Source organism: Podarcis melisellensis, assembly GCF_964234715.1.
Source record: "Podarcis melisellensis genome assembly, chromosome: 17".
Lineage (NCBI taxonomy): Eukaryota > Metazoa > Chordata > Lepidosauria > Squamata > Lacertidae > Podarcis > Podarcis melisellensis.
The window spans coordinates 19,730,685-19,751,171 of record NC_138534.1 but is presented as its reverse complement, the minus strand read 5'-3'; the positions used below and the strand labels follow the sequence as shown (position 1 = coordinate 19,751,171).

At 48.1% G+C, this 20,487-nt stretch overlaps 1 protein-coding gene across 1 annotated transcript; it reads right to left on the bottom strand.

Moving 5' to 3' along the window:
- Nucleotides 1-540: 540 nt before the first annotated feature.
- RCL1 (RNA terminal phosphate cyclase like 1) lies at nucleotides 541-20,126 on the bottom strand. Its single transcript, XM_081894593.1, has 9 exons — nucleotides 19,841-20,126; nucleotides 16,063-16,134; nucleotides 15,205-15,380; nucleotides 14,192-14,266; nucleotides 13,874-13,998; nucleotides 11,500-11,625; nucleotides 9,450-9,606; nucleotides 5,433-5,536; nucleotides 541-737 (listed from the first exon to the last, which is right to left on the bottom strand). The coding sequence occupies exons 1-9, from the start codon at nucleotides 19,974-19,976 to the stop codon at nucleotides 587-589; spliced, it is 1,122 nt and encodes a 373-aa protein (XP_081750719.1). The 5' UTR covers nucleotides 19,977-20,126; the 3' UTR covers nucleotides 541-586.
- Nucleotides 20,127-20,487: the final 361 nt, after the last annotated feature.

The following is a 20,487-nucleotide window of genomic DNA, read 5'->3' as shown; positions in this document are numbered from 1 at the left end:
CCCTAATGTTTTAATGTTGTATCTTAATCTTTTAAATTGTATTTTAATCAACTTGTTTTTATTATTGGTTGTTAGCCGCCCTGAACCTGGTCTTGGCTGGAGAGGGCGGGGTATAAATTATTCTTATTCTTATTATTCTTATTATTAGGTACTCCTCTGACTGGAAGCCTACATCAGATGACGGCTTCCTGTTCTGACTTTTGTGGAAGCCATGAATGTTTCCTGGTTCAAAAGCAACAGGAAGTGTTGTTAACTGGCTTCCTTGTTGTTTCTCCACTTCTACAAAAGGAGACTGGAACGTGGGAAACTGCGGGAAACTGCATCGCATGCAGTCACATTATCAGCTCATTTAGCTCAATGCTGTCTGCACTGGCCGGCAGCCGCTCTCCGGGAATTCAGACGGGGTTTCTTCCAGACTCACCTGAAGTTACTGGGGATTGAACCTTGCAACGTCTGCATCCAAAGCTCCTCTCTACCACTGAGCCATGGCCCTTTCCCAAATTTAATTTGATTCTGCAAACATAGCCGATAACTTCCGTGTTACAAAAAGGGAATTAGTTTAATAATACAAAAATCCACAGCCGCCTCATTTTACCGTCTTGCTAAGATTGGAAAACCCGATGCCCACACATGTCATTAAGACCTTGTCTCCACCTTTGCGTTCTTCGCCCGACGGTTTGCTTTCGATTTTAAACATAACCTGGAAGTAACTTCTCAGATGTCGCAGGAACTCAATTCTAAGAAAGGAAGAAAAGGCAAACGTGAACGTTTTAACCTACGCAAAAGTTAATGTGGGCAACATCTGGATGCCAACAGATACACCTGAAATTTATAACGGGGGGGGGGAGGGGGATACACACAATTTATATAAAAAAATTATTTTCCAAGATTCTATATATTGAGCAAACTGGAAGTCTAGTACACACAGAAAAGTACACATCACAATTAGCATTTGATTTAGTTATGGAAGCAGATGGCTGGAGCTGATAAACTTATATCATAAGCTGTCCTAATATAACCAGCTAACTTATTAAACCTCACGATAATTTCACAATTATCATCTATGTATTTCTAATAGTATAACCAAATCAACAATTTTTGATATAACTGTAAAAACTACTCTGAAAATTTATTATTCCAAAAATGAAACCTTCATCTGGTTGTAAATATTAACATTATACCAGCAAGAATGAGTCTTTCTGTAAAAAAAATAAAAAATGATTTAAATCAAGTCTTACTGACTAGTGATTTAAATCAGGATTTAAATTGATTTCATTTAAACCAAACCCACCCTGCTGACACTGGTGGGTTTCTTTTTATTATTTTTTTTTATATATAAATTTTTATTGGGTTTTCAATTTTTTTCAACAAACAAACACACACATAAAAACAGACACAAAATAAAACATCTATAATTTCATACCCTTACTTTCATTACCTTCTTTCAGTGACTTCCCCACACCCCCCTACCCACCTTCCAATTTCATTGGGTATCCCAGCAAGTTATTTGTTCATATCTCTTGAATATTATTCGTATCTTTTCTTAAAATTTGTCATTTTTCCATTTTTACTTATCCTAATTTTACATATCCCATTTTACACATTAAATCCTTTCTCTAAGGTCGGCCCAATTTCCCTCCCACAAATTCCTCCCTCTTTGTATTAAACCAAAAATCATAATATTTCAGTTCTAAATCCCAGAATTTTACCACCCTGCTCTCCCCCCCCCCCACCCCGGTTTCTGCCCCTTCCCAGATCAATGTCCTCAAAAAAGAAAAACAATTTTAACCCGGATTTCTCACATCAGAGGCCCTTCGGCCCCATTTAGTCTCTCTCCACCAGTTTTGTTGATAGTCCTTTTTGTTGGTCTTCTCCTCTCGAGGAAGTTCTGTCACCAGCCCCTCGTATTTTCCTCCTTCCAAATCACGCAAAAACAGTTTCTGTCCAGGATCAACAAATCTCCTGTGCTCCGGCTTAAAGGAGAAGTCCCCATCATATTTGTTCATTCTTTTGTAGTCCAATATTCCAGTTGTTCCAGGGACTTCCATCTTTCTTTCTTTTTGCAGATTTGTAATCCATTGGTTATCTTCTTTATTTCTTTTGTTCCCAAAAGTTGCAGGCTTTTGATTAATCTTTTGCACCTGAGCTTCCTCTTCTCCTTCTTCTTTTTCCCCCAATTCTGAAGTTATCTCTTCTTCTACAGCTGCAGATTTTTTTCCCATCAACTTAATTCCATCAACAGAGTTGCTTAGTTTAAGATTGAAGGTCACCAGTTGTTTACTCATAGTTGAGCTCTGCTCTTGTAGAGTTCCCACAAGAAAGAACATTTTTTCTATCTCTGCCAGTAATTTTCCTTCAGCAGCCATTGCAGTATCTTTAGTTCCCTCCAGGGGGGTTTCCATCATGGTTCTTTTCCAACAGTCCATTACTTTGTTATTCAGAATTAGTTTGTTTCCAGTCAGTTCAATTGTAATGTAGCGCTTTTAATCCAAAGAGATATTTGTAACACAGTTCCAAACTTTAGCCACCCGTTTGACAGCTCTTTTGACAGCTGTCAAACTCTTTATTCTTTTTCTCGGGCTTACACACAGGGCGCTGCCCGGGTCCGGGGGGGGGGGGGGTCAGCCAAAACAGAAAAACCTCTGAAATTCCTCTCTCTTCCTCTCCAGCACGAATAGCTTCCTAATCCAATTTGTGGAAGTTATCGGTTTAAACACCAGAGTCTTTCCGACCTAGTGCTCCTCTCTTTTGGTGGGGGGGGGGGGAGTGTGGACTTCCTTTTTAACACGTCCCCCGATCGTACTCGAATTTAAAAATAAAGACTTTTAGTGCCAAAATTTCCTTCTACTCACGGGTTGCTTTTTTTCAGTCCCAATTTCAGGAAGAAAGACAGCGCTCTTCGGTCATGGCTCGCGGCTTCGCTCCGCCGAGGTAGCGATGAACTCTCAGCACCGCTCCGCTCCCCAGTCCGCTCCGCAGCCTTTAAAAAGGCTCTTCGCGGGTCGGGGAGGGAGTTTGAGGTGCCCACTGAGTTATCAGGTCCGCAGGCTTCCGCGCCTGCGGTTTTTAAGGGTCCCCGTGTCGCCGGCACGGCAAGACCCGTCCTCGACGGAGCCGATTCCCTCCGGAGCTCGGAGGGAATCCGCCATTACCCGTTCGCGCTGTCCCGGAAGTCCTGGTGGGTTTCTTTTTATTGCTGACCGACACCGGATCCTGACAATTTGCAACTCGGTTTCTCCCACTGGGCGATCTCTGCTCTACCTCTGCTCCTTATATAGGCTCATTGCCAACACAGGAAAGATCACTTGGTCATCTTTGCTACCAAAGGCATCCCCAGCTGATTGTGTACTGCTCCCAAGTGTTATGTCCGAGAGCTTCTGGATTACCAACCATCAGTTGGTAACAGGCTCTCTCTGTTCTTCTTCCACCTCAATCACAAAATCTCCCCTTTGGCTTCCAAGGTCAGAGGCCAAGGTCCAGCAGTAGTTTCCCAGCACAGCACCCATGTCATTGCGATGGCACCATCATTCTTCAGTTATCACAGTACTGTACCTTTCACACATACAGCACCGGTACCATGATAACCGAAAAAGGACAGTTCACAGTCTAGTTGTTCTAACTGTCGGAACCGGGGGATGAAAAGCCAGCTGGCTCAGCCGCAGCTGGAGCGTCTACCCTCTCAGCCTTGCCGCTGAAGAGATCCATCAGTCATCCTTCCCGACATGCAGAGATCCATCAGTCATCCTTCCCGACTCAAGCAGAGCAGGCTTGAGCACACATTACTCAGCAGTGTAAATTGCACAACAGATGAGGCTTGAAGTGTGGACACGATACTTAACTACGCATTTATTATACATAAATCAGGACAAAGAAAACATGGCTTCTCTCCTTGCCGTCTTCTCGGAGAGACTGAAAACAAAAGCAATATAGAGCGGAGGTTCCTCTCACACCAGCAATCTGTGCTGGAATGTAAACAGGCATGTGTCATGTAACAATCCACATATCTGCAGCAAAGGGTGGAATGGAATTCCCAACACTAACAGAATTACAAAATAGATGCAGAAGCCGGCATACAAGGTGAAGAAACCACAGCCAAGCTCTCCACTGGAAATGGTCAATTGCAAAGAAAGCAGGAGCTGCATCTCCCAATATTGGCATCTCCTTCCACCAATATCAAAACGGGTCTTTTCCTTTGCACAGACAGCTTTACGCCAAATGCTGAAACACGTGCATTACTCCTCCCAAACACAAAAGGGGATGCCTGGCAGTTTCTTTTCAATCTTCGCAAATTGAGCCAGAGAAGGTGATTAAATGGTCCAAAATATTAGCTCTTCTATGCCACAGCTAATGGTATAAAGGGTCTCAAGCCCTGTATACCTGAAGGAGCATCTCCTCCTGCATTGTCCAGCCTGGACACTGAAATCCAGCTCTGATGGCTTTCTGGAGGTTCCCTCATTGCAAGAAGTGAGGTTACAGGGAACCAGGCAGAGGGCCTTCTTGGTAGTGGCGCCCACCCTGTGGAACACCCTCCCATCAGATGTCAAGGAAATAAACAACTATCCAACTTTTGGGAGACATCTGAGGGCAGCCCTGTATAGGGACGTTTTTGATGTTTGTCATTTTACTGTGGTGTTTATAAATTGTGGGAAGCCACCCAGAGTGGCTGGGGTAACCCAGTCAGATGAGCAGCATATAAAATCATCATCACCATCACCACCATGGCCCAGAGGTTACCCCAGAAAACAAGCACCCAGCTTGTGTGCCCATTACTTGCTGCAGCATGTTTCAGAGCTCTGGAAATGTGGAGGATTGATGAGCAAGTCATCTGTTGGCTTTTCTAAAATCAGACAACAGGTAATATACTGTAAAAGTAAAGGACCCTTAGCAAAGGGACGCAGGTGGCGCTGTGGTCTAAACAACTAAGCCTCTTGGGCTTGCTGATCGGAAGGTTGGCGGTTCGAATCCCCGCAACGGGGTGAGCTCCTGTTGTTCTATTCCAGCTCCTGCCAACCTAGCAGTTCCAAAGCACACCAGTGCAAGTAGATAAATAGGTACCGCTCCGGCGGGAAGGTAAACAGCGTTTCCGTGCTCTCTGGCTTCCGTCAGTGTCCCGTTTCTCCAGAAGCAGTTTAGACATGCTGGCCACATGACCCGGAAAGCTGCCTGTGGACAAACGCTGGCTCCCTCAGCCTGAAAGCGAGATGAGCACCACAACCCCATGGTCGCCTTTGACTGGACTCAACTGTCCAGGGGTCCTTTACTTTTTATCTTTTTACCTAATATACTGCACTGAGGGCTTTGAAGAAGTTCCTTTCACAGCTACAAATTAAGCATTCAAGGCAGTAACAAAATCTGTTACTCTATGCAATTAGCAAATTGAACAGAGATGGGTGATTCCTTCTCAGGGGGTTGGGGAAAGAGTAAGGACTTACGTGTATGGGGACAGAGGTCCTAGCAGGACTTTGGAGACGTCCTGCTGCCCAAGGGTCATGAGGAGCAGAATGAGGCTTTGGTTTGTTGAATCCACACAGCCGCCCTGCAAACGCAAACCATTTAATAATTAAGCTTTGCACCTAACCGGAAAATATGGGCGAAAAGGGGAAGAGGGAGGGAAAACCACAGAACAGCTACAAACTGCATTTCAAGGGTCAAAAAGATAACACGCATTCAACGAACCCAACGGCAAAAAAGGTGCTTGAAATCAGTATTGGGACCAATTTGTGTGCAAAAGCAGAGGAATTTGTAGGGCCAAAGGAGTCAACTGCCCAATCCCATGTATGCCTACTCAGAAGTAAGCCCCACCACAGTCTAACAGATTCACCTCCGGGAAGTGGGCACAGGAACACGCAGCCCGAGTTAACCAAGTGGAAATAGCTCCATCATATGCTGAGATGAGAGAGTCCTTTCTGCAAGACCAACCCACCAGCCCAATCTGTGGCATGTGTTTTCTTTTTAAAATTTTTAAATTTTTTTTTAATTTTCAATGCAAAATTACAACCAATGAATGAATCCAAAATAAAACAGTACAAACAAGGGGGGGGGGACCACAAGAGCAAAAAGAACAAGAACAAAACTAAACAAAAACCCCACATCTACAAATAAAGCCGTATCATCATTCTAATCGTTACGTACATATACACATATTGACTTCCTTCCTTTGTTCTAAGACCTCGAAATTTTTACTCTTTCTAAATTGTTGTGTCTAATGTAGATTACCTCTATCTTTATACTTTTTGCACCATTTTTCTCTTTCTTTAACCCTGCAAAGCTTCATCCGTTACATACCGATATGCTTACTTCACAACAATGTTTTCTCATATACTCTTTAGCACATCCCCATTCTTTTAATAATTTTTGGTCCGATTGTCCCCTAATGAATGCTGTGAGTCTTGCCAGATGTATATATTCACAAAATTTAATTTGCCATTCTTTTATTGATGGAATTTTTCTCCCTTTCCAATTTTTTGCTATGAGCATCCAGGCAGCTGCTGTCGCGTAGAGGAATACTTTCCTATGATTCTCAGGAATATCATTTGTGATTACAGTGGTAGCTCTGGTTACGTACAGTGGTGCCTCGCAAGACGAAATTAATTCGTTCCGCAAGTCTCTTCGTCTTGCGAGTTTTTCGTCTTGCGATGCACGGTTTTCCATAGGAATGCATTGAAAATCAATTAATGCGTTCCTATGGAAAACGCCTTCCCCCACCTCTTCTGGCGGGCGGCATTTTAAAATCGCCCGGGACAGCGGAGGACTTCTCCGCTGTCCGGGGCGATTTAAAAGCCCCTGGGAAGGCAGGCAGGGGGGACAAAGGCTTTGTCGCCCCGCCGCTCGGCTTCGGGACATCGTTCCGATGCCGGGCGGCGGGGGGAGGCTTTCTCGCCCTGCCGCCCGGCTTCGGGACATCGTTCCGATGCCGGGCGGTGGGGGGAGGCGTTCCTGCCCCACCGCCCGGCATCGGGACGATGCCCCGAAGCCGGGCGGCGGGGGGAGGCGTTCCTGCCCCACCGCCCGGCATCGGGACGATGCCCCGAAGCCGGGCGGCTGGGGGAGGCGTTCCTGCCCCACCGCCCGGCATCGGGACGATGCCCCGAAGCCGGGCGGCTGGGGGAGGCGTTCCTGCCCCGAAGCCGGGCGGCGGGGGGAGGCTTTCCCGCCCGGCCGCCCGGCTTCGGGACGTCGTTCCGATGCCGGGCGGCTGGGGGAGGCGTTCCTGCCCCACCGCCCGGCATCGGGACGATGCCCCGAAGCCGGGCGGCTGGGGGAGGCGTTCCTGCCCCACCGCCCGGCATCGGGACGATGCCCCGAAGCCGGGCGGCGGGGGGAGGCGTTCCTGCCCCACCGCCCGGCATCGGGACGATGCCCCGAAGCCGGGCGGCGGGGGGAGGCGTTCCTGCCCCACCGCCCGGCATCGGGACGATGCCCCGAAGCCGGGCGGCTGGGGGAGGCGTTCCTGCCCCACCGCCCGGCATCGGGACGATGCCCCGAAGCCGGGCGGCGGGGGGAGGCTTTCCCGCCCGGCCGCCCGGCTTCGGGACGTCGTTCCGATGCCGGGCGGCTGGGGGAGGCGTTCCTGCCCCACCGCCCGGCATCGGGACGATGCCCCGAAGCCGGGCGGCTGGGGGAGGCGTTCCTGCCCCACCGCCCGGCATCGGGACGATGCCCCGAAGCCGGGCGGCGGGGGGAGGCGTTCCTGCCCCACCGCCCGGCATCGGGACGATGCCCCGAAGCCGGGCGGCTGGGGGAGGCGTTCCTGCCCGGCCGCCCTGCATCGGGACGATGCCCCGAAGCCGGGCGGCGGGGGGAGGCTTTCCCGCCCCATCGCCCGGCATCGGGACATGGTTCCGATGCCAGGCGGCGGGGGGAGGCTTTCTCGCCCCGTCGCCCGGCATCGGGACGATGCCCCGAAGCCGGGCGGCGGGGGGAGGCTTTCCCGCCCCGTCGCCCGGCATCGGGACATGGTTCTGATGCCGGGCGGCGGGGGAGGCTTTCTCGCCCCGTCGCCCGGCATCGGGACGATGCCCCGAAGCCGGGCGGCGGGGGGAGGCGTTCCTGCCCGGCCGCCCTGCATCGGGACGATGACCCGAAGCCGGGCGGCGGGGGGAGGCTTTCTCGCCCCGTCGCCCGGCATCGGGACATGGTTCCGATGCCAGGCGGCGGGGGGAGGCGTTCCTGCCCCGCCGCCCGGCATCGGGACGATGCCCCGATGCCGGGCGGCGGGGGGAGGCTTCAAAAGCCATCTGGGGGCTTTTAAATCGCCCCGGACAGTCCCGGGGCGATTTAAAAGCCCCCGGTTAGGCAGGCAGGGGGGGCAAAGACTTTTGCCCCCCGCCCGCCTTGGGAAGAGGTCCCTCTTCCCAAGGCGGGCGGGGGGCACCCCTGCCTGCCTTCAAAAGCCGTCCGGGATAGCGGGAAGCGCTTCCCTGCTATCCCGGACCGCTTTTAAAATGCTGGCGGTGGGGAGCAAAGCCTTTCGCCCCCGCCGGCCTTCCTGGACCTCTTCTGAAGTCCGGAGGGGGGAAAAAGGCTTTGCTCCCCACCGCCAGCATTTAAAAAAAGGTCCCCGAGATTTCCCTATGGGCTTTCGTCTTGCGATGCAAGCCCATAGGGAAAATCGTCTAGCGAAGCGTCGCAAAACCCGAAAAACCCTTTCGTCTTGCGGGTTTTTCGTCTTGCGAGGCATTCGTCTTGCGGGGCACCACTGTACTTAATTCGTTCCGGAGGTCCGTTCTTAACCTGAAACTGTTCTTAACCTGCCGCACCACCGCCGCGCAATTTCTGTTCTCATCCTGAAGCAAAGTTCTTAACCAGAGGTACTATATCTGGGTTAGCGGAGTCTGTAACCTGAAGCGTATGTAACCCGAGGTACCACTGTATACCTAAAAGGAATGCCTCCGGTTTTTTACTAAGAGATATTTTAAACATCTTTTTGATTTCTTCATATATTTCACTCCAAAATTGTTTCATAGGTCGGCATTCCCACCTCTGTGGAATGCGTTTTCTTGACCTCAGACGCACTCAGGAAGAGCATAGAAAGAAACATGACCCTGGCTTTCCAACTCCATCCTAAGCCTTACAGTCCATTAGGCAACCATGAATAAGGCCCATCTCTTTCTCCAGCTCTCATTAGGAAGTAAAGTAGTCATTGGCATATCCAATGACTTGAGCTGACCACTAACAGATCAGGAACCCATTTAGCGCAGGGTGCATCAGCAGCAAGAAAAAAAAGAATTCTGCGGCCTACAACCTTCCTAATCAAAGGGGCAAAGTCTTTCGAAACCAGAGAAGGGCTCTAATTGCCTCTTAAAGACGAGTCCTATTTCTGACCAAGATCATTTATACAACCTGGGCAGCATGGAGAGAAAGAGAGTTTCCCTAATGCAAAGATGTAAAACGAAGTTATGAGGCACCACCACAATTCTTCAGGGGGCGAAAACGAAACAGCTACTTACTCTGTGAATCTCTTCAAGTAGCAGCTTTGCACAGTTTATGGCCAGGTCTTCCGGGAGCACAGCCGGGCCCTGTCCTTGGGGGCTGGAGGCCAACTCAGCACTGAGGAAAGTACCATTTATCGTCTCTGCAACCAGAGTGAGGCCGAAACCTGGGGACCTGAAAGACGAAAGCACACAGGACACAGGGGTGGAATGAAAGGAATTGTTTCATTTTAAAATTCCGAGATGAAGGTGCCTGCTTATTGCTTTTAAAAAAAGCAAAGCATAAACTTACATGTAAAAAAAGTAACGTTCTGGTATAAAATAGTCAGTGACATTTACTCCCATCAGCACCTAATTGGGCCTGGTCATTCTCCTTGACCCCTGGACGGTTTTGCACCAGGCCTGTATAACTGAGCCTAGAAATGGCCATGCCAAGGTTTTCCGAAGAGCTCTTCCCTAATGCTGGCCACCAGATCCTTTCAACTAGAAACCCCAGGATCTTCAGCATTCAAATCACTTACTAAGCCACTGAGTTACTATGCCCATCACTGAGTACATGAGAAAATGCATTGCACAGAGTTTAGACTGTTTGTTCCATCAGGTTCAGTACAGTCTGCACAGATGAGCCAGAGTGGGACTGAGTTTGGTCCTAGATCGTAGCTCCAGCTTCTGGAGAAGAAAGCCCACTTGGAGGATGCTGTGAGACAGCAAAGGTCTTTGATACCTGGTTTGATATCAGGGCAATACAGGACCTGAAGGGCAAGTAATTGCAGTCCTATAAAATAAGAGACAGTGAGAGATTTTACTTTCTTGGGCTCCATGATCACTGCAGTTGGTGACAGCAGCCACGAAATTAAAAGACACCTGCTTCTTGGGAGAAAAGAAATGACAAACCTAGACAGCATCTTAAAAAGCAGAGACATTACCTTGCCAACAAAGGTCTATATAGTTAAAGCTATGGTTTTCCCAGTAGTGATGTAGGGAAGTGAGAGCTGGACCATAAAGGCTGATCAGCGAAGAATTGATGTTTTTCATTATGGTGCTGGAGGAGACTCTTGAGAGTCCCACGGACCGCAAGAAGATCAAACCTATCCATTCTTAAGGAAATCAGCCCTGAGTGCTCACTGGAAGGACAAATCCTGAAGCTGAGGCTCCAAGACTTTGGGCACCTCATGAGAAGAGAAGACTCCCAGGAAAAGACCCTGATGTTTGGAAAGATGGAGGGCACAAGGAGGAGGGGACGACAGAGGACGAGATGGTTGGAGAGTGTTCTTGAAGCTACAAACATGAGTCTGACCAAACTGCAGGAGGCAGTGGAAAACAGAAGTTCCTGGCGTGCTCTGGTCCATGGGGTCACAAAGAGTCAGACACAACTAAATGACTAAACAACAACAACAAAAATAAGAAGCGCACTTGGGATGGATGTGTAAAAAGGAGACAGACAGCTTGTGCCAATAAAGGTCAATAACAACAGGAGACAGGCAGAGCTGAATGAGCTGTGCCTTAAGAAATTTCCAAGTCCACTGGATGGCAAACTCTTGAACAACCTGCTGCTAAAGTAAGGGTGAAAATGTAAGAATCCTCTTCCTGAGGGTTGTAGAGTTTGGGAGCAGGGTGGGCAGAGTTCTGGAGGGGTTTCCTTCCTTCCGAAAGCTGGTTGTGATCAAAAAGCACAGAAGGTCAGGTGGATCAGGTGAAGCTCAATGAAAAACTCATGCATTGTCAGAGTGGAAGCCAGGACGGTCCATGGCTCCAATCCCATTTCAGCCACAAATTCAGCAGTTCAGCCTATGACTAGCCTCTGTTCCCCGAACCCCACTAATTCCTCACCTACCGTACAGATAGAACGATATCTCGCAGAACTGTTGCAAAGATTACCGAGACGCTTTGAAAACTGCAAATTGAGCTGTATCAATGCTACAGAATTGTTATTACCAGATTGCCTTCTGCCCCCACCTCCACCCCTTCTCCTTCAAGCAAGCATTATATTAGTAAACCACAAATAAATAGCCTATTTAAAATAATGGGTGGGGGATATATATATATTATTATTATTAGGAAAACTTACTTCCCAGAGCTTGTCCCTTTCATATGGTCTGTGTGAATGTAAATATCCGGTAGGAATTTATTCAGGATGCTCCTTGCAGAATCCACAATTCGGTTTGCAATCTGCGGGGACACTCTAACCGAATAGCTGGTTTATTAAATTAAGGAATTTCTTATAGAAAAAGGCGTTAACACAAAAGCAGGCCAGTACACAGAAGAGGACTTCCTTTTTTATTTTATTTATATTTATTTACCTTTTATACATCCTTTTTATTTTTGACAAATAATCATAAATAAATGAGAATAAAAATGTGCGCCCCGCCACCAAGACCATTCCATTATAACTACCCAACCTCCCAAAATTTCAACACCTCTTGAGATGGTCTGACTCCTATCTGTTTTAACAGTACAAATTCTACAAGCGTATCTCCTCCGAAATCATTTCTCCTGTGTATTCCCCATCTAACCTTAATGGCACATGTTAATTTATCATTAACAGCAATATCCCACACCTCTTTATACCATTCTTCCATTCTATATTCTGCTTGCCCCTTCCACTTCCTAGCTATAATAATTCATGCAGCTGTCAATAAATTTGTGACCAAGTCCTTCATAGCCAGAGGAGGACTTCCAACACATTTCTTGCTTGTGCATTTTGCTTTTTTGTTTTTTAAATAATTTTTATAAATTTCCCATTTAAACAATATATTCACATCATTATTATCCACTTTACTTCTTTGGCTCTTTAGGACCTATCAACTTCCTTCCCTCCCACCTCTTGGCTTTCAAAAGTAACCTGTATAACACAACATTTTATCTATTTTCCAATTCTAATATAACCCACTACAAAATACCTCAAAATTTAAATAAATGTAGAAAGGTAAAAATATTCTCATTACAAGCCTTCGGATAACCCTACTAGTATTGTTAATTGCTTACAATGGTCTTTCAAATATTTGTTATACTCCAGTCCTTTTGGAATACTTGATCGTGCTGGTTTCGGATTTTTCCTGTCAGCTTCGCCAGTTCTGAAAAGTCCATCATTTTCATCTGCCACTCTGCTTGTGCGTTTGGGTGGTTTGCAAGTGTTACTTAACTGTCCATGGTCAAAAGCAGGGGTCAGCAAACTTTTCCAGCAGGGGGCTGGTCCACTGTCCCTCAGACCTTTGAGGGGGGGCGGACTATATTTTGAAAAAAATATATATGAACAAATCCCTATGTCCCGCAAATACAGTGGTGCCTCGCAAGACGAAATTAATCCGTTCCGTGAGGCTCTTCGTATAGCGGTTTTTTCGTCTTGCGAAGCAAGCCCATTGACAGCTTAGCGGATTAGCGCTATTAGCGATTTAGCGGCTTTTAGCGATCAGCTGTTAAGCAGCTTAGCGGCTTAGGAAAAGGGGGGGAGGGAAAAAAACCCGCAGGAACTCGCAATACATTTTTGTCTTGCGAAGCAAGCCCATAGGAAATTCGTTTTGCGAAGCGCCTCCAAAACGGAAAACCCTTTCGTCTAGCGGGTTTTCCGTCTTGCGAGGCGTTCGTCTTGCGGGGCTCCACTGTAACCCAGAGATGTATTTAAAATAAAAGGACACATTCTGCTCATATAAAAACACCAGACAGGCCCCACAAATATCCCAAGAGGTGCATTTTAAATAAAAGGACACTTTCTACTCATGAGAAAACACGCTGATTCTCTGAACCGCCCTAAGACCTCCGAGTATAGGGCAGTGTATAAATTCAGTGAATAAAATAAAGCAAAACTCTATGCCACGTGGCTAAAGAGTTCAGACTGCTCTAGGTAAAGGTAAAGGACCCCTGGACAGTTAAGTCCAATCAAAGGGGACTATGGAGTTGCGCTGCTCATCTCGCTTTCAGACCGAGGGAGCCAGTGTTTGTCCACAGACAGCTTTCCAAGTGATGTGGCCAGCAGGACTAAACTGCTTCTGGTGCAACGGGACACTGTGATGGAAACCAGAGCGCACAGAAACGCCGTTTACCTTCCCGCCACAGCGGTACCTATTCATCTGCTTGCACTGGTGTGCTTTCGAACTGCTACGTTGCCAGAAGCTGGGAGAGAGCAACGGGAGCTCACCCCGTCGCACAGATTCGAACCGCTGACCTTATGATCGGCAAGCACAAAAGGCTCTGGGGTTTGGACCACAGCATCACCCACATCTACCATGGCTCCGCCATCCACATCCTGGCACTGCGCATCAGTTGTGCATACAACACTATGCCTTACTAAGCACACAATCTAATACACAGCTATTTGCAAGGCAGCCACACTGAGTCAATGGGGCTTACTCAGGTCTGTGGATATTCGAATTGCAGCCTATCTCTCTCCCTTACAGTGTAAGGCAAGCAAAGAAATCAGTTTGGAAACCTTTCAAGAAGGATACGCCACACCTCTGATGCGCTTAATTTTGCCAGGATCAACGTACTGAATGGGCATCAATGCCTTCTTAACAGGACAACTGAATATCACTTCGCCACCTCCTTTGGGGGGCATGCCCCTCCTCACGATCTGAAAACAATAAACGATAATTTTAAGCAGTAAGATTTTTAAGAGCTCTGGCTTTTTCATCCAACAACATTTGAAGACAAATTCTAGCGAGGCAGCTGCCACAATGTATAGGAAAGCTCATTGAAATCATGGAGAAAGGTTAGCACACTCAATATGAATAAGAATTCATAGAAACAGTGATTTGAGGTCTTACCTTCAATTCCAATTCTTCGCCATCGATTCCAAATCTTTTCAATAAAGGCAGAGCTGTCGCCTTAAGGCAATCCACCTGAAAGATATTCAGTGAGAAAGCCTCTTGAGTAGAAGACAACTCAAACAATCTTTGCGCCCCAACCAATTAAAAGTTCGTTCTGAGAAGGAGTTTTTAATTCACAATGGGTTGGGGGGGTGGATGTCTGATTAGATTTGCCAAAAGCAACATAGCACCAGAAACTGGTTCAATTACACGTACTTTGGATTCATAATCAACAATTCCTTTTTCAGTTTCTCCATTAAGCAGTTTCAGTTAGAACAGCCTTGAGCTGTGGCTACGGGGCAGCCACAGAACATGGTCTCTTATCCCTGCAGCACTCCCAGTGACAGACTCTCCCTTTCTCCGTGTTAAATGACATGGACACAGTAAAAGGATTTGCCATTATAGACCCAACAAGAGCGGAAGTGTGGGGGCACGACCCCCCCAATCCTCAGGGACCAAATTAAGGGGCCTATGTGGCCACAAATCAATGACTTACCAAGCTCTCTTCCCCCAGACTCCTCCTTGCTCTTGTCGCAGCCACCCTCCACTCTTCCCACCATCTCGCTCCTAATAATTTTATTATTTATTCCCCATCCATCTGGCTGGGTTTCCCCAGCCACTCTGGACGGCTCCCAGCAGAATAGTAAAACACAGTAAAACACCAGACATGAAATACTTCCCTAAAAAGAGCTGCCTTCAGATGTTTTCTGAAAGTCAGATTGTTGTTTATTTCCTTGACATCTGAAGGGACTGTGTTCCACAGGGAGGGTGCCACTACCGAGAAGACCGTCTGCCTGGTTCCCTGTAACTTGGCTTCTCGCAGTGAGGGAACCACCAGAAGGCCCTTGGAGCTGGACCTCAGTGTATACTGGGCCGAGGCCGTTTAGGGCTTTCAAGGGCAGCACCAACACTTTGAACTGTGCTTGGAATCATAAAAACACCATTGACACTTGGGACGATTCACGACTTACCGTAGGATCCACTTGATCATTGGTGGCACCGCGGAGAACAATCCTTAGAGGGTGCTTCATGAATGGCGCTAAGCACAGCAGGCTTTCCAAATAATACCCAATGCTGCGGTTGGGGCTGCAGTCGTGTTCCAGTGAACCCCCGTAGAGCAGACCAGGCTGATAGTATAAAGTGGTACCTTTCAAAGAGCACGGAAAACGTTCTCTGCATTAGTTGTCCATGACTATAACAAGGTTGACATAAGCCAAAAGTTGGGCTTGCCCAACCCTGGAGGTCCTGCTGAAGGAGATGCCTGGTGACCCTTTTAAACCCACTGCAGCCATTGAAATGGGACACGGGTGGCGCTGTGGGTTAAACCGCAGAGCCTAGAACTTGCCGATCAGAAGGTTGGCGGTTCGAATCCCCGCAACGGGGTGAGCTCCCGTTGCTTGGTCCCTGCTCCTGCCAACCTAGCAGTTCAAAAGGACGTCAAAGTGCAACTAGATAAATAGGTATCGCTCCGGCGGGAAGGTAAACGGCGTTTCTGTGCACTGCTCTGGTTCGCCAGAAGCGGCTTAGTCATGCTGGTCACATGACCCGGAAGCTGTACGCCGGCTCCCTCGGCCAAAAAAGCGAGATAAGCACCACAACCCCAGAGTTGGTCACGACTGGACCTAATGGTCAGGGATCCCTTTACCTTTACCAGCCATTGAAACAATTGCAGGAACTTTCCCGGCTTCATGCGTTCCCTCCCCTTTGAGTATCCCGTTTCAAATTTAAGACAGTTAACTTCCGGGAGAAGGGCTATGCTCTCTTGCACTCCGTAAAGTGCTATACATTACACTGTGATGGTGCCAAGTAGGTAACAGATACATAAATACCTGTTTGGTTTATTTCAATCCTAGAGCCATTGGTTATTTTGTCAATCAGCCGGATAAAGTTTGCTTCAAAATCTGTCAGAGAAACATAGATGCTTAGCGTTCAGTCACTATTCTGAGAACCTTAATGAAATCCCAACAACAACGTGCTACAATCAAAACATTTTCCCCATTTAAACTCTTTAAACAGTTTGCCAACCGTGCCATTAAAAGTAGATGGGAGAGAGCAAAATGCGTCCCCATTTGGTAGCTGAGGGAACCGTAAGAATTTTGTCCGACTGAAGGCAAGGCTGTGATCCTGCACAAACTCTTGAATGCCAGCCCCATTTACACAGAGTGAGGCTCTCTTCCAGGTAAACACGCGCTGGCCTGATCTGCAAGCCCCCTTTTCGGTGTTATGGGAGCAGGTTCGGTGTTATGGGAAACTCAGATATATAAGCTGAGAGACTCCCACAGAGCAAGGTAAAGTCATGCTGGAATCAATAGCAGATCATTAGCTCCTTCTAAACCCTGCAATGTTCTCAACAATAAGCTCTAGGGGGAAAACCAACTCGATGCAACTTGTATGGGCATTCAGAATTCCAACCCATCCACTCATCCTGTCCCCCACTGCTTCCCTACATATTAGCTACTGCGATTGGACATGGTCCATATTTGAGGAAAATCTTTTATATTATGAGAGGGAGGGTGTGTAAACAATGGCAATAGAGTGGTACCTCAGGTTACATACGCTTCAGGTTATAGACTCCGCTAACCCAGAAATATTACCTCGGATTAAGTACTTTGCTTCAGGATGAGAACAGAAATCGTGCTCCGGTGGCGTGGCAGCAGCAGGAGGCCCCATTAGCTCAAGTGGTGCTTCAGGTTAAGAACAGTTTCAGGTTAAGTACGGACCTCCGGAACGAATTAAGTACTTAACCTGAGGTACCACTGTACTATAGCCCTTAAGCGAACCTAAAAAGCAAGCTATACAGAGGGACTCTAATGGATCCAGTTCTGGTAATCTAAAAACACAGCCCCCTGGGCGCAGCCTCAAATCTGATAATACAAAAATGGTGTTCCCTACACCCTTAACCAGGCATAGGCAAACTCGGCCCTCCAGATGTTTTCAGACTACAGTTCCTATCATACCTGACCACTCGTCCTGTTAGCTATGGATGATGGGAGTTGTAGTCCCAAAACATCTGGAGGGCCGAGTTTGCCTATTCCTGCCCTTAACCATTCACAAAATTGAAAAGGACTGTGGGGGTCAGCTGGTCCTGTGTCCCAGTTCTATGCCTATTTCCAAAACTAGCACTCATTTCCAGCAACACTAATATAAATTTATCACTGATTGACAGAAGACATTCCAGGACAGATAAATGGAAGTGTTTCTTTCCTGAGTGTGGAACTCACTGCTACAAGACGTGGGTAGTAATGGTCATGAACTGAAGATGGATTTAAAGGGGGATTTGACCTGGGATAGCTCAGTCAGTAGAGCATGAGACTGTTAACCTCAGGGTAAAGGGTTCAAGCCCCACGTTGGGAAAAAGACTCCTGAATTGCAGGGGGTCAGGCTAGATGGCCTTTGTGGTCCCTTCCAACTCTACAATTCTATGATACTATGACACATTCATAAGGCTATCAGCGGATACTAGTTGTGCTCCCTGCATGTAATTTCTGGGTTTAGAAGTCAGTATACCACTGAATATCATCAACTGCTGGAGGGCAATAACAAGAGAAGGCTTTTGCTGATGATTGTTTTGAAGTTTTATTACAATCAAATAGTATAAAAACCTTGGGGAAATAAATAAAACTGCCTTCATGACCTGCTTGTGGACCAGAAGCTGGGCTAAATGAGCTTTGGTCAAATCTAGCGGGACTTCCACAATCTTACACTTCTATCCCTACCCCATTCCTCCCAAACATTCAGACTGGTATAGATGAGATCAGCCCATCTTACCTTCAAACCAAAAAAGTTTACATGTAATTCCAACTAGCCAAAGGCCAACCAGCGAGTCTGATGGGTGAGGAAGAATCTGAAGCCATGCTTAGCCAATGTAGTCTGCCCTCGATGCACCACACAAGCTCCAAAAAAGAGGAAAACAGGGCTGCATTCCTAACCCCACTGAATTCAACAGAACTTAGAAATTTTTAGGCTTGTGATTAGGTCCTCTCTGAATAACAGAGAGATACGTAGCATGCATAGCTTCTTCCTATACGAGAGCTAAAATGCCTGGAGTTGTACTTTCATACATCTCTGCTCTGAGAAGCTCCAGAGGCTAACCTGTGTTTCCCAGATCATGACAAAGCATTCTGTGTCGGTAAACAGAATTTCACTTCAGGCAGCGACAAACTGTCTGTCCAAGCAGCTGATAACTCTGCACAGAGGAAGCAGCATACAAGAAAGACTCAAGGATGCTTAGACCTGCCTCCATGCAGGCTGGCACCTCCGCCTCCTACAACCCCAAGACCAGCTACCCTTCTTGCCCAAGTGAAAGCGGGCAACAGCACAGCTGCTCCCTTGCAGCGCCCAGCCTAATGCTAAGAAGAAGAACCTGTGGCCTCACAGAAGAGGTTGGATGGCCATCTGCCAGGGATGCTTTAGCTGAGACTCCCGCATTTCAAGGGGTTTAGACTAGATGACCCTCAGGGTCCCTTCCAACTCTACAATTCCATGATGCTAAGAAACTGTCCCCTTTGGCTGGGGCACGGTGCCAACAACGCCAAGGTTGGATCCCCACAGGCCGGATTTAGGTTTGGTGAGGCCCTAAGCTACTGAAGATAATGGGGCCCTTTATATGTCCAGCTGTCCTTTGTCAACAACAAACTGTCACTGGTTTTTTGTGTTGAATATATGCTATATGGTAATTTATGGACCTCATAGGCATCTAAAGCCATTTGCACATAACAAAATACGTATTTTATCAAAGTAATTGTTGAACTGAAATACAATCAAGAAGAAGTATATTAATAGTGAAAGACAAAATATATAAATGAGCAAACCAGTGATGTTTTAGGGAGCAGGCTAGCAGGCGGGCCCATGACTTACACCATAGGAGCCTACACAACACAGAACACTGTTGCTGGGTGTAGGTTTTATTTTATTTGCTTTTTATCTTATATTTCGGAAATGCACATCGAGGTGTGTTTTTTCCTTTAGATTTTTTTTGGGGGGGGCAAGAGAGTGGGGCCCCAAGCTATAGATTGCTTAGCTTATACAGCAGTACCTCGAGTTAAGAACTTAATTCATTCTGAAGGTCTGTTCCTTACCTGAAACTGTTCTTGACCTGAGGTACCACTTTAGCTAATGGGGCCTCATCCTGAAGCAAAGTTCTTAACCTGAGGTACTATTTCTGGGTTAGCGGAGTCTGTAACCTGAAGCGTCTGTAACCCGAAGTAACACTGAAAATAAATCCGGCACTGGATCCCCGTCAGGGGCAGCTGCAAATTCCTGCACTGCACGGGGGTGGGCTGGATGACCCTCAGGGTCCCTTCCAACTCTAGGTTTTGCTGCTGCTTCTTTCTCCTCCACCCAACCATAGCTGTCAACCTTCCCTTTTTTTGCGGGAAATTCCCTTATTCCAGCGCCATTTCCCGCTGCTTCCTGCTGCTATCCCGGATTGTTAGATAGACTGTTAGGTAGACTGTCCCCGGGACAGGTGAGGCTGCTGATCCCTTATTTTCAAATCTGAAAGTTGATAGCTATGCACCCAACCCGCCTGCCCTCCTCCTCCTCCTCCTCTACAGGCAGCCCCTCTCCTCGCCCGCCTCCCTCCCCGCTCGCCCAGGGCAGACGCACCTCGGAGTCCCGGGTTCTCCTCCTTGGCCCGGATCTTGCGGATCTTGACCGGGCGGCCGCTGAGCGTGGAGAGCACCAGCCTCTGCCGCAAGAAGTTGCACCCGACGTAGCTGAGCGAGGCCGAGGCACTCGCCATGGCGCCGGTTCCTCCGCGCTGCCTCCGGGGAGAGCGGGCGGCGGCGGCAGGGGACGCGTCCGGCGGAGGAGCTCGCAAGGAGGCAGGCAGGCGGCGAGCGCCGGGTTGTTATGGTCGCAGGGAGCTCCGCATCGCCCACGTGGTTTGGAGCAGGAAGAGAGAGCGCCGAGACGTCGAGGGGTCAAAGGGGAAGGGGCGGGGCTCCGGGCCCCCGGCGGCCAGTGGGAGGAGAGGCTGCTGGGGAAGCAGGAGGCGGGGCGAGGGAAGGAGGCGCGCCGTGCCAGGAAAAGGGCGGAAGTGCTAGCGAAAGCATGGCTAGGCGGGGAACCCCAGCAAAGGATGCCATAGGCAGCGCCTGGGACAAGGATTTCAGGGTTCTCGGTGGAGCCCGAGCTGGACAGGAGTCCGCAGCAGAAAAGGCCGATGCATTAACATCTGTAGTGATGAAATGCTTCGAAAGGCTGGTCCTTCAACACCTTAGACAGCGGTTCTCAACCTGTGGGTCCCCAGA